The 13,245-nt window shown below is 37.9% G+C and overlaps 1 protein-coding gene across 1 annotated transcript in view; it reads right to left on the bottom strand.

The window, feature by feature from the left end:
• Positions 1-688: 688 nt before the first annotated feature.
• POLN (polymerase (DNA directed) nu) overlaps positions 689-13,245 on the bottom strand; it is a 101,970-nt gene continuing 89,413 nt past the window's right edge. Inside the window, exons 23-24 of the mRNA XM_008936120.1 lie at positions 3,589-3,650; positions 689-757 (exon numbers count right to left, since the gene is read on the bottom strand). Of these exons, the coding sequence (XP_008934368.1) occupies positions 689-757; positions 3,589-3,650 (131 nt within the window). The remainder of the gene's footprint in view (positions 758-3,588; positions 3,651-13,245) is intronic.

Genomic DNA, 13,245 nt, shown 5'->3' with positions numbered 1-13,245 from the left:
TTAGGCAAAACTATACTTCCTCTAAAGTATGCTAAGGCTACAGTGTACAAATTGAGTTTGAAATTAACTGAACTGACAACAATTTGGTTATTTTTAATACATTTAGGCATCCAGCTTTGTTTTGCTCCAAAATCCTAAATATAAATTAAGGTGGAGACTCTTTCTTTCCAAAGAACTTTCTTTCTAAGTCTGTGGAACATGACATTTAATATGTGATGCAAACCAAATAGCTGCCTTCTACTCACAAAATACAAAACAAGCTGAACACAACAGTTACACACTTACTGACACAGTTTAAATAGTGCCAGATTAGAAGTATTTTTACACAAGCACTTCACAAAATCTTTCATGCTGAAGTCTAAACATCCATCTAACTCAAATATATTTGTCAGGTTCCCAAAGGGTTAATATTGTCTTGCTTCATTTCTTACATGTAGTAATTTAGCTCAGAACAAAAGCAGCTCCCTGCTGGTTACCTTGGCTAAAGGAAACACAATGAACTGGTAAAAACCAGTTTTATCTCACTGCTGTTGCCTAGGGCTACAGACAAAATGAAGTAAAAAAATTCACATGCAGAGTATTAGGTGCTTATGAAAGATCCAGCAGTGCTGTTGCCTAGTGATTCAGCGAGGAGCCAGCACAGGCCAATGAGGTGTACGGGTGCTGAATAACATCCCCGATGACTGCTTTACATCTCCTGCAATTCTGTCATACACCCCCATGATTTCCCAGTGGTAAGAATCACTTTCAAGGGAACCTGTCAGAATGAAAATATAAAAATTTAAACAAACAAACACATCACATATAGCAAGATTACTATTTTTGCTTTTCCCTTTGGATGTTGATACTGCTCTAGATTACGTGCCTATCCAATACGAAATGTTCTTCATATCTATTAATACTTAATGATCACTACAATTTTAATCAAAATACTTTAACAATTAAGAATAACCTCCAGTTTTGAAATAGCAAATATGTTATACTGAATTGCAAGGAATATGCTAAAGCAAAATTAATCTTACTATGTTTTTCAAAAGAGCTACAAAATGAGTGTTTATAACCAGCAACTTTGTCAGCAACGCATAAAGATACCAGGGTGTTTTTACCATGCACTTTTCAAATTCTGGGGTATTTTTGTTGTGGCTTTGGTTTTATTTCAGTTTGTTTTGCAGTTCCTGGTGCTCTGTTACACAGCAGATTTTTTGACATGAAAGCTAGCTCATTAGCAAGGACTACATATTGAAAAAGAAGCTACTTCAAAGATAAAGCATCCTTTTCCTCAAAGAACAAGAAGAAATCTCTCCCCATTAAGACTATATGTGTGCTCTACTTTAGTGACATTTTCCCTCTGTATTAAAAAATAATATTCATATTAACAAAGCACATAATACATATTTAGTTGAAGCAAGTGTGCTGAAGGAGAGCAGGAGTATTTCACAAAAATCTTTTCATCTTCAGCATCTCTAATCATAAAAGACATATCCCTACTGTACAGAGGAGTAAACACCACAAAGAAAAACACAGATTTTTTTTAAAGATCACTCTCAATTTCTTCTCTGAGATCAAGCTGTTGGTGCTTTATGTTTTCTATCTGGCCTCTGCCATCGATCAATTTGTGATGCTTCAGAGGAAGATGAAGTATCTTCATGATGCACGCAGCCTAATGTGCTTTTTTTTGCAGGAATAAAAGTGTATCATGATTCCTACAGTAATTTGCTCAGGAGAAGAGCAAAACAAAGGCAATAAAACATATCTCCAAATATTTCTACTGCCTATTAAAAGTCCTAATCTTTAAAAGCCCAGACAACTATCTATTGTCCAAAAATGTGTTTCTTTTCACTTATTAAAATGTAGTAGTTGTTTAACAAATAATTACTCTTCTCGGAGGAATGACTTATTGCAGCCACTTGCTAATGCACTGAGATGAATTTGTCAGTGTGTGACAGTAGTCACCTCACACAGAGGTAGAATCTAAGATAATATGTCCCATTTTGTCCATAGGACATTAAAACCTTTTGCCAGTTAATGGTTAGTCTGAAATACTGAAATATACCATAACGCTAAAATGATATTTTTCCCAACTAACTATGAACACTCATTAACCACGTAAACTTTTGTCTTTCTTAGAAACTTCTTAGAGTTTATATTTTATTTCATGGCAATGACTTGAATTATGAATTATATTGTCTCTGACACCACCAAAAATATATCAGAAAACTATCAGGGAAGAACAATAGTGCTGCTATTCACTTTCTATACCATCAATAACACCATAGCTGATTATTTAATGAGCCTTACAGCAGCATGAGTGCCAGGTGTCTAATACTGTCATTAAAAATATTTAGATTTAGCATACATTGAAGAACAGTCTTGTTCCTTTTTTTTCAAGGAGTTTGAAACAAAAGAAGCTTGGCAAGCACAAGTGTACACTGTAAGCAACCTACAGAAATGCAGTTTGCACAGCTTGCGAGTGGTAGTGCAAGAAATGTATAATCCCAGTACAGCCAAAAGGTCTCACTTGACCCAATCTGATAAACCGGAGTGCAAGTGCTTACAAGGGTAAAGTGAACAGTGAGTGGAGGATTCCAGTGGGGGAAGGAGAAACAGTAATTTAGATCTCGGACACCCCTCACTATCCTCTCTCAGCTTTTGTGGGAGATGTTCTACATAACGACCCAGAAATATGTAACTGCAAGACCTCCAGAGAAAGCCTCAGAGAAAGGCTGAGATGCTGAAATAGATACAGAAGCTCTGGAGGAAGAAATATGAGATAGAACTTATCTACTATTTTTCTTTTTCAACCATTCCCGTTAGTGCAAGTCTGTATCTTGTAACCATTTCTGAAAGCAGTGATCTAACACCACCAAGTACTCCATCTCTCAGGAAACTGGAAAGCCTTGAACTGTTGCTCACTTAACTGTAGTCCTTTATTAAGCAACAAAAACTGAGCAGTAGAATAGGGTGAAGGGTACTTGTCTTCTAAAGAGGAAAATATAATTATTTTATAAAATAATTACTATTAGGTCAAATACATATATAGATATGATAACTATTTAGCTATCATCTACTCAGTTTTCACAAATGTAGTTCTGATAGATGATGTCCTTTAAACAGTGGCCAATGATTTTGTCTGCTTTATATCTTAGGCATCCACATGGAAATATTAAAAAGACCAAATCTCTAAGTGAAAAATACCAAAGAAAGATCTTTCACAATAATTTTTCAGCGGTAATGAATGCCTGGCACATTTAGAAAGCCTATTAAAGGCACATATTTCCCATTCTACCACACCCAACAGAAACTGCATGGCAATGAATGAAATAGATTTTGAAACCACTATACTGCTAAGGTATCGCTAAGACAAAGAGTAGATGAGAATCACACTCCCCAAAATGAAGGCTAAGTTTCTTCCAGCTATTTCCTTTAGAATTTTTATAGCCATTTAAAAAAGCAATTACCTGCAAAGATGAAAATGAAACCATTGAAGTGAAGAGCAAAATAGTTGTCTCTAGATTCTTAATGTGATGACAATAACATACAAAGCTAAGTATGCCTCAGACAGTAATGGAAATTCAGAATTGTCCCTACCTTTAGTGGCACTTTCAAGGCTGTGGTATGCTGCAGGGACTCCATTGTCCTTTTTACCAGTGCTGGAAGGTAAATTTGAAATTCTACAGCTTTATCTTCCATGTTAGAATTGTTATATGGATAGAGGGGGGGGAAAATCACATGTATTCTTTTACATAATACCTGCTAACCATTCACAATTTTTTCAGATTTTTAAAAGTTGAATATTATGTCTTGTGGAGGGTTAAATCCCATATTTTAAATTTAATTTTAGGGTGAAATTTGGAGAATTGTTTCACTTATGAAGTGTAGAACTAATATATTTTATATAGAGGCATAACATGTCTGAGTGTTGTGTTTCTCAGCTTTCAAGTTCAGTACTCTTTGCCGTATGTTTGGTGACATTTTATGTATTTTCATTTTCTGGTGCAGCCATAAAACTCAATCTTAAAAAATAAAGCTGGAAAACAAAGTACTGGAAGTCTGAAGTGCCTAAAATATATTATTCTTCAAAGTAAAACAATCAGAGATGAATTTTAAAAAAATGTTTCCTGTGGGATAGTGGAGATATCAAGTGGGGATGGCAAGAATCTAAACAATTAAACTTCAGTATGATCTATGTAACTCAACAACTCATCGTAACATTAGGCTCACTATTACTGTGAAAATGAATCTATAATTATTCCAAATCAATCATTTGGGATCAGCTTTGTCATCCTTGGTCACACCAATTAGTGTTCTGCTTGACAAAGATTGCTGCTGCAACACAATATTGTTCTAATCAAAATCAAAGAGAGATTCCCTGGATAAATGGCCTTTAAAAAAGAAGTCACTTTTGGCTAGTGAAAGTGAAATAGGCATACCAGGGAGCCCCAGAACAAAAGTTATTGAGCAACCTCCATTCTTCTGATAGGATGGCTGACTAAGTAGTACTTATCATGTGCCTCACAGGACTGAGAAATACCAGGGTATGCAGTACATGGTGATAACTGCTAGACCAAAACCCACGTGATTACTTAGAAGCTTTCTTTGGAGTTATCCCTCAATGCACACCACATTTCTTTTGCAGTTGAGGTTAGATGCAAAGGAGCAACAACAGCGCTGAGAAGACCTTTTCTAATGATGCCAGCAATGAAGAGATGTGTGTAATGTTTTGTGTCACATTTGTGACACTGAGGCTGGCTTGATAATAGTGAGGAGGATAACTAGCTTCTGCCTGAACAGCAGTGGAGTGCTCAGACAGTGCTGGCTCACTCAGGCTTGCATGCTAATGAGCTGTCATAAGATTTCCCATGAAGTCCAAATTATGTAGTAACTCAAAAGATCAGTGGCTGAAGTGCCAAGGCTGAGGAAATGGAGACATTTGTTGACATACCTACACCTATATATTTGCTTCATGTTAGATTTTAGGTAGTTTATGGTCCAGTATAGGACACAGTGTCATTTTCAGAGAGGAGAAACAAACATTGCAACCACAGATTGTGAAAGGGGAAGTGCTGGCCTAAATAATTATCCATTTAAAATCCAGTCCAAGTCAACGTGGCTATTAATAGAGGAGTGTTGGACTGCCTCCATCTTGAGAAGCCCACTCTGAATTCAAACAGGCTGGCAGCTCTAGGAGGTCAACGATGCAGCAGACGTCGGGGCACTCCAACCAGGTGGCACGCCTTCAGAAGGCTGAGTGGATTGCCAGTCAGTCCCTGGGTGGACATGTTTTCCATCAGTAAGCTCCCTACCAGGCTACAACTGCACAAAGCTTTTGTGCAAACATCTGGATTCTGTACTTCTCATGCAGAATCACCCAGCTTTGTATGTTCCACCAAAGCACTTAGGAAGGGCACGCCCCACTCTGTGCAGCGTTAAGGTGTTTTGAGCTGTTAGACAACTGAACAGCAACAGAGAATCATGGCAATGGGAGGAACAGGTCCTTTTGACAGAAAGAGCTTCAGTGGACAACAAAACATGGAGCACGAGCCAGTGGCATTGATTCATGGTTTGAAAGATGTGAGCAGTATAATAAAGACATCGCGTCTCCTTTGCGCTGAGTGGGACCAGTGTTTCACTAGTTCTCTAGACCTCTGAATTTGACTAGTTCTCTCCCCTGGAATTGTTATCCCCAAAAGGGGATTTGTGATGGCAGCAATGATTGCAACACCTTTTGCTGTTGGTTCACAGTTTTCACATTAAAGTATTTGGCACAATCAGAATTCTGCTGCGTTCTTAACTGCTCTCAATTTTTAAAAGCACAGATTAAAGTGGCCACATCAGTGAACAAACCTAATGGTTCCTCATTCACTTTGACAGTCCATTAAAAACCTCTCCATTGGTTTGTTCCATTTTCTTCATTGTTTTTTTCTGTGTCAGTTTGGCTCCCTGTTCTCTTTCTCATGTCACACTGACTTCTCCATCTCTTCCCAGAGTTTAGTGGGTGGCATATTAAAACCATTCATTTCAAGCAAGCTGGAGTTGTTTTGCCTGCATTTCAGCCTTTTGAAATCATACCTTTGCAAGTATCCAAAAGGCTTGGCTACATCTACTTTACAACAGATTTTGAATGAAATAATAAATACATAATGATAACAGAAATATCAAGAAAAAGAAGCTGGATTACCTTTTCTGTCCCACAGTCTGCCGAGACAGTGAACAGTGAAGAAGGAAGCATTTACATTTAAATGAAATTGTCGAAGAGTCTTCCAGTGGGAGAAATTTTTCATATTGAGATCCTCCTGGAACCAATGCTAAGGCACATGGAAAATAAAGAGGTGACAGCCAACATGGCTTCTCTGAGGGCAAATTGTGCCTGACAAATCTGGTGGCCTCCTGTGATAAGTTCACAGTGCCAATGGATAAGGGAAAAGCAACTGACATCATCTACCTGGACTTGTGCAAAGCGTTTGATACTGTCCTGAATGACATCCTTGTCTCTAAATTGGAGAAACATGGACTTGGTGGATGGACTATTCAGTAGACAAGGCTGGATGGCCGCACTCAAAAGAGTTGCAGTCAGTGGCTCAATGTCCAAATGGAGACCAGTGACAAACGATGTTCATCAGGAGCTGGTGTTGGGATAGGTCCTGTTTAACATCCTTATTGCTGACATGGACAGTGGGATAGAGTGCCCTTCAGCATGTTTTCCAACACCAAGCTCTGTGGTGTGATTGACATGCCAGAGGGATGGGATGCCATCCAGAAGGATCATTATAGGCTTGAGAGGTGGTCCCACATCAGCTTCATGAAGTCCAACAAGGCCAAGTGCAAGGTCCTGCACCTGGGATGGGGTAATCCCAAGCACAAAAACAGGCTGGGCAGAGTATGGATTGAGAGTAGTCCTGAGGAGAAGGAAGAACTTAGGGGTGTTGGCTGATGAGAAGCTCAACATGACCCAGCAATTTGCATTTGCAGCCCCAAAAGCCAACTGTATCCTGGGCTACATCAAATAAAGTGTGACCAGCAGATTGAGGGAGATGATTGTCTCCCTCTACTTTGCTCTTGTGAGACCCCACCTGGAGTACTGTGTCCAGCTCTAGGGCCCCCAACCTAAGAGGGACATGGACCTGTTAGAGCGACTCCAGAGGAGGGCCACAAAATGATCACAGTGTTGGAAGAACTCTCCTATGAATACAGGCTGAGACAGTTTGGATTGTTCAGCCTGGAGAAGAGAAGGCTTCTGGGGAGGCCTTGTGGTATCTAAAAGGGGCAGAGCGACATTTTACAAGGGCATGTAGTGCCAGGACAAGGGGGAATGGCTTTAAACTGAAAGAAAATAGGTTTAGATTAGATATTAGGAAGAAGTTCTTCACTGTAAGTGTGGTGAGGCACTGGAACATGCTTCCCAGGGAGTTCTTTACTGTAAAGGTGGTGAGACATTTAAGAGGTTGTCCAGCGAGGTTGTAAGGTGCCCTATGGAACACTGGAAGTGTTCAAAGCCAGGCTGGATGGGGCTTTGAGCAACATGGTCTAGTGGAAGATGTCCCTGCCCATGGCAGGGGGGTTGGAACTAAATCATCTCTAAAGTCCTTTGCAACTTAAACCATTCTATGATCATTTATAAAAGAGACCATATGGTATAGTGGTATGTAATCACAGGAGTTTTAGTCCTCTACATATAATATCTGATTCTCCCACTACTCTCTCAGAGCTCCTTGAAAACTCTCCTCTTTCTCAAGGCTTAAAATAAACAATCCTGGCATACATAACTGTATCTTTTTTATCTCATATGCATTACAGAGTGTGGTCACTAACAAAAGAGACCACAATGTTTAAACAGATCTGCCCCTACCACTCTTAATTTTTTGTTTCTTTTCTAAGATTGGAGGCTTTTGGGATAATGATTATTTCTGTTCAGTCAAGAATCTAGTATATCTAGGGCACATAAATTATTAATTTTAAAATGTTCCTTTGCAGCCAGACATATACTGCAATGGCATCTGTAAAATGCTGTTCTCACAATCTTTGCAACTTATCTCTCAAAAGCCATAGTCAGCAATTATGAGATTTGTTGATTATACACATCCTGGCATGCTTTGTAAGGGCTAAGTGTGTCATGTTAAAATATTATATATTAAAAAAAAATTGTGACAGCAAAGTGAGGAGATCACAGAGGAACTTAAATTTTAACATGTATTAGATTTTCTTGATACTGGCCAGAATAAATGTGCTTATTGAAAGTGTTGTGGATAGGAGCAAAGAAAAGACATGCATGCCTGCTGTGGAACAAAAGCTTATTTGTCCCTATCAAACTGAAGACATTTTTCAAGCTCACTCACCTATGAAATTATGACTCCAGAAACATGTCAAAGCTGGCCAGACATATGATCTATGGAATAGGAATTTTTGCAAATTGAAAGCTATCTGGAAGCACCTTTAGTTTATGCACCAGTGTTTTTCAAGTCAGAAAACGGCAGCTCAGAGGACAGAAAATGTCACTAGCTTGTGATAACCAATTCATTCTTTTGTTCTTCTGTTACTTCAGTCTTCTTTGACCATGTGCACTTTTTTATGCAGTTGAGTACCCGTTAAATGGGAAATTATAGCAGAATAAAATGAAATTTCATGGAATTTGTACATAAGCCAAACTTTTATATTGGCAGATTTTAAAAAAATATTGAAGATAACTGTTCCTTAGGTAGTAATAAACTTAATTGATCTTAATATCAAAATAGGCTTCATTAATTCTGATTTTTTTTTTTCTTAGACTGGCCCTTTTGGTGTTCTTACATTTAAAGGAAGTATTTCAGCTGAAATATTTTATATATGCTAAAGTGTCAGAAAATAGTTTAAAACTGTATGTTTCACAGGTACCAAATATAAGAACAAATGCAGAAAATAACTTCATCAATTCTATCAATAATGTATGATTATAAATGAGTTCTAGAAAAAAAACACCTTTAAAAATTGCCCTAATGCATTTTGATATTGAACACAAAGTACTGGAATACATATATTTCTGCACAAATATGCTATTTCAAGTACCAAGTGTCTCTCATTTAATTATGCTTCTCACTAATGGATGCAATTAAGCAAGCATAGTGACAAGGAACAATCCACAGTAATCATTATTGGCAAAGTTCACCTTTCAAATCTACCAGGTATGCATAGAATACATATCAGAAGCCAGACCTTACAGTTATAACTATGGGTATCCCTGCACTGTAAAAAAAAAAAAAAAAAAAAAAAAAAAAAAAAAAAAGAAGAAGAAAATTCTGCATTTCTTTACTCCCAAGTGCATTCCCCCTTTTAGCACTAATGTATTCAGAATAATCTAAGGGCAAAGGGGTATTTCAAACAAAGCATGGAGAGGTAGTCTCAGAAATAGTCTCCACAAAATGAAAACTTGGGTTCTGCAATTCCTGCATACTCTGGTTGTAGAGTCCCTGGGCTCTGCTGGATTTGGGGGCAGTCTGTCTACCTGATTACACAGACTTCAGAACCCAGAGATGCTGAGCCCTCTCAGATCCAAGAGCCCAGTTTTTGGCAATCCTAAAATATCATCTGCCTTTCTTGCTTCCTGGGCTGCTGGAGAGCTCAGGATGTGAGGAAGCCAGACAGGCAAGCTGGCTAGAAACCAGGCAGATTATTGATGGTGAAGCTGACAGCCTTCTGCTAAAACCAAAGCAGTTTCTGCCAAATGTTTTGATTTGATCTTTCCAAGCACCCTCTAATAGAAAATGAGAATTTTTAAAAAGCTCTTTTGCTGTCTTTTTCTTGCTCTAAATAGAGAATTGAAGCAAATAATATGCCGTATCTTTGCTGAAAATTACACAATTCAGAGTACTATGTGCTTTATTGTATTTCAAAGTACGTCAAAGCTTGGACACTCAAAGCCTGTTATAAATAAATGATGTTTTGCCTTGTCCATTCAGAGGGAACCATATGCATACTACAAAACTGGGTGATGGATTCTGTTTGAAGAAAGTATTCTTCTAAAATACAGATAATACCTATCTTAAGTTACATGCAGTGTTTTGGGCAAAAGTAGATATTAGGGGAAAAAAAACCACTTTATTGCTTTCCCCTTGTTTATCAGATTAAAAAGATTTAAAATTATCTGTTGAGCATAGATTATTAGGTACACTATAAATTGCATTTCTCTATACTGAAAAATACTGAAAATTCTTACTGGGGCCTATTAAGTCCTAAGCAGGAATAGAGAAAGCACCAGCATTACGATTGCCTTGTGGCAATTCTCAGCCTCCGTTCAGGAGAGTCTTAGAAGCAAATAGACATTTTAATGTTGTAAAACAATACAAAAGAGCCATTTCCATACGGAAAATGCTGCTGAGGATTATGTTCTGTGCTATGATCTAATTGAAATAATACTGTTTACCTTTATTCTCTTCATTTATAAGTCTTAACAGTATTTTAAGCTTTCATAGCCATTCTGCAAATAATAAAACTGAGACACATATTTGTTGCTTTCCTGAAAAAGTAGATCAGAAGCATGACTGGAATCAGAATGCAAACACACTGAATAGTAGGCCAGTGCTTCTTGGATCACACTAAATGCAGAACTAACACAGCACTGAACTGTAGTCCATTAAAGCCATCAAACACTACACTTCAGCTTTAAGTCCACATCTTTCCCTTTACTGAGTTTGTGACTGTACAACTGAGATTTCTCTCTGGATCATTAAACTGCAGGCTAGAAACTGCAAGTCAGCAGATTTTGTAATTTGAAGTTTTTGAATGGACAAAAGCTCATTAGATATGTAAAGACAAAGCTGACAGCTAAAGAATAGTGGCAAATAAATGTAAGAAGAGTGAGGACTTAAAAGGAAGAAAGAACTTAGGGTAAAAGGATGAAAATCATATTGGGACTTTTAAAGCACTGAAACAAATTAGGAACACACATCCTACTGACACTCCTTCAGCTTTAAACTCACACACCTCATTTGTTACCTCAGTTAGCAACTCCTGAAATAATTGGAAAAGATTAGAGAGAGTTCCTATTTAGTTTCATCAGAAAGGAATGTAGGTCAGCTGCTCCCAGACTGCTCTGTGATGTGAACCATGGACTGGGGACAATAGGGAGATCTGCTTCATCATCATACTTCTGACTGGAAGTTACATGCTAGTGCAGATGCACCCTTTCTCTGCCTATTCACCGCAAGCAAAATCCTCGTTAATCACCCTGAAGGAAGGGCCAGCTTCAGCCACTTTCAAGACAACTTGGATTAGTTCTTTTACTGGCAGCAGAGCTATTCACAAAACACAGAATCACAGAATGGTTGAAATTGCAAGGGACCTCTGGAGGTCAGATCGTCCATCCCCACTTCTCAACAGGGCCATCTAGAACCACTTGCCCCAGATCATGTCCAGATGGCTTCTGAATATCTCCAAGGATGGAGACTCCACAACCTCTCTGGGCAACCCATGCCAGTGCTTGATCACACTTACAGTAAAAGTGTTTCCTTATGTTCAGAAGGAACCTCCTTGTGTTTCAGTTTCTGCTTGTTGTCTCTAGTCCTGCTACTGGGCCCTACTGTAAAAACCCTGTCTCTGTTCTCTATGCACCCTCCCTTCAGGCATGTATATACATTAATAAGATCCTCAAGTCTTCTCTTCTTCAGGCTGAACTGTCCCAGATGTCTCAGCCTTTCCTCATAGGAGAAACACTCCAGAGCTCATTCATCATCCTTGTGGCCCTTTGGTGGACTTTCCCTGGTCTGTCCATGTCTCTCTTGTATTGGGAAGCCCAAAACTGGATGCAGGACTCCAGGTATGGCCTTCGAAGTGATGAATAAAGGGGAAGGAAATGAATGAATGAAGAAATTAAGAAGGAAATGAATGTCCTAGGTCAGTCTTCAGTATTAAAGATATTTTATCACTCTTCTATTCTGACATGAGTATATCTGAAAGTTAGTTATGTAGAATTTTCTTTTTTCTTTGCCTCTGAGAGCAAATTAGAGACAAACTTAATTATCAATCTTCAATCAGAAGCAGAATGAAACAAACTTCCATCTTGAACACTCAAACTTGGCAGCTTATGTTAAGTGCAAAGACAACTTCCAAGGTATCTCAGACCTCTAGACTGCCCAGGTCCATTCCCTAAAGGTTATTTTAGCAACTTCAATTTCATAGTGACAGCTCTGAAGTAGAATAAGGAATTTACAGGTATGTTTGTTCTGCAAACTGCAGCTAGACATGGAGACTTGTGAACTAGTTACACTGTAGTCTGCAGAGTATTGGAACAGGACTGTTTTTGTGTTTTCACAAAAAAGCCCCCAGTTAGGATAACTTCTTACTGTTATTAATACAATGGCTAGAGCCTTTTTTGCTATACTGGAAAAGTATTGACTTTGCTGAATTTGCTACAAATTCATACTAGTAACGGAGATCAGAATTTGACCCAATGAGGGCAGAAACTATGATTTTCTGATATGTTTAAGCAACTATGAATAAATTTTATCTTTTGGGTATCATATTAGCTCTATATTTAATGCAAATTGATGTAAAATAATAAAAATACTGCTATCCTGTCTTACATATTCATTACGCTACACTTTCTAACTCTGAAACTATGACACTTTTAGACACTGGCCTTTTCCACGTAGATACTGCAATCTCTGACAAATGGTATAGTGTTTTTTTTTAATTTAAACCAGATTTGAACTCCTGCACTGAGAGGTCAAATGTTAGTACATTAACCTAATTCATTATAATGACCCTAATATATTGAACTTAAGTATTTCCCAGGTTCTTTGTTTTGATTAGATGGAGTTTTAATGCTCTCATTATGAACTAATACTCACAAGAGGGATCAGTGATGAAATGAGACTAAGGCAAACTGTACTGTTTAAATTAATGCAACAAAGGAAGGTAAAATTAATTTTTTCTTAGATGCTTAGGTTATATTGGAAGATATTTCTTTTATTGGTTCATTTAAAATGTTTCTGACATTATGCTAATTGTTTTAGCCAAAGGTATTGTTGAGCTTCAAACTAGACCGAAGTTTGTGAATAAACACAAATAAAAAATTGGTCCCTAGAGTAGTAAATCCACTGTTTACTGGAAAAGAGACCCACCCAACAGCCTCCTTCGTGCCCTCATCTGCTAGCTAAATTTCTACCACGTGCTGAGACAAACTCTGGCTTAGGAAATAATGTCTGAAAGTAAACCAGATGAGAGGATAAAAATGTAGTTGGAAACTTTTACTAACCTTTAACCTTGTGAGTTCCA

Source organism: Merops nubicus, unplaced genomic scaffold (assembly GCF_000691845.1).
Source record: "Merops nubicus isolate BGI_N331 unplaced genomic scaffold, ASM69184v1 scaffold1030, whole genome shotgun sequence".
In the NCBI taxonomy this organism is placed as follows: domain Eukaryota; kingdom Metazoa; phylum Chordata; class Aves; order Coraciiformes; family Meropidae; genus Merops; species Merops nubicus.
Note: the sequence above shows the minus strand (reverse complement) of the source record. Positions and strands in the feature narration are given on the sequence as shown.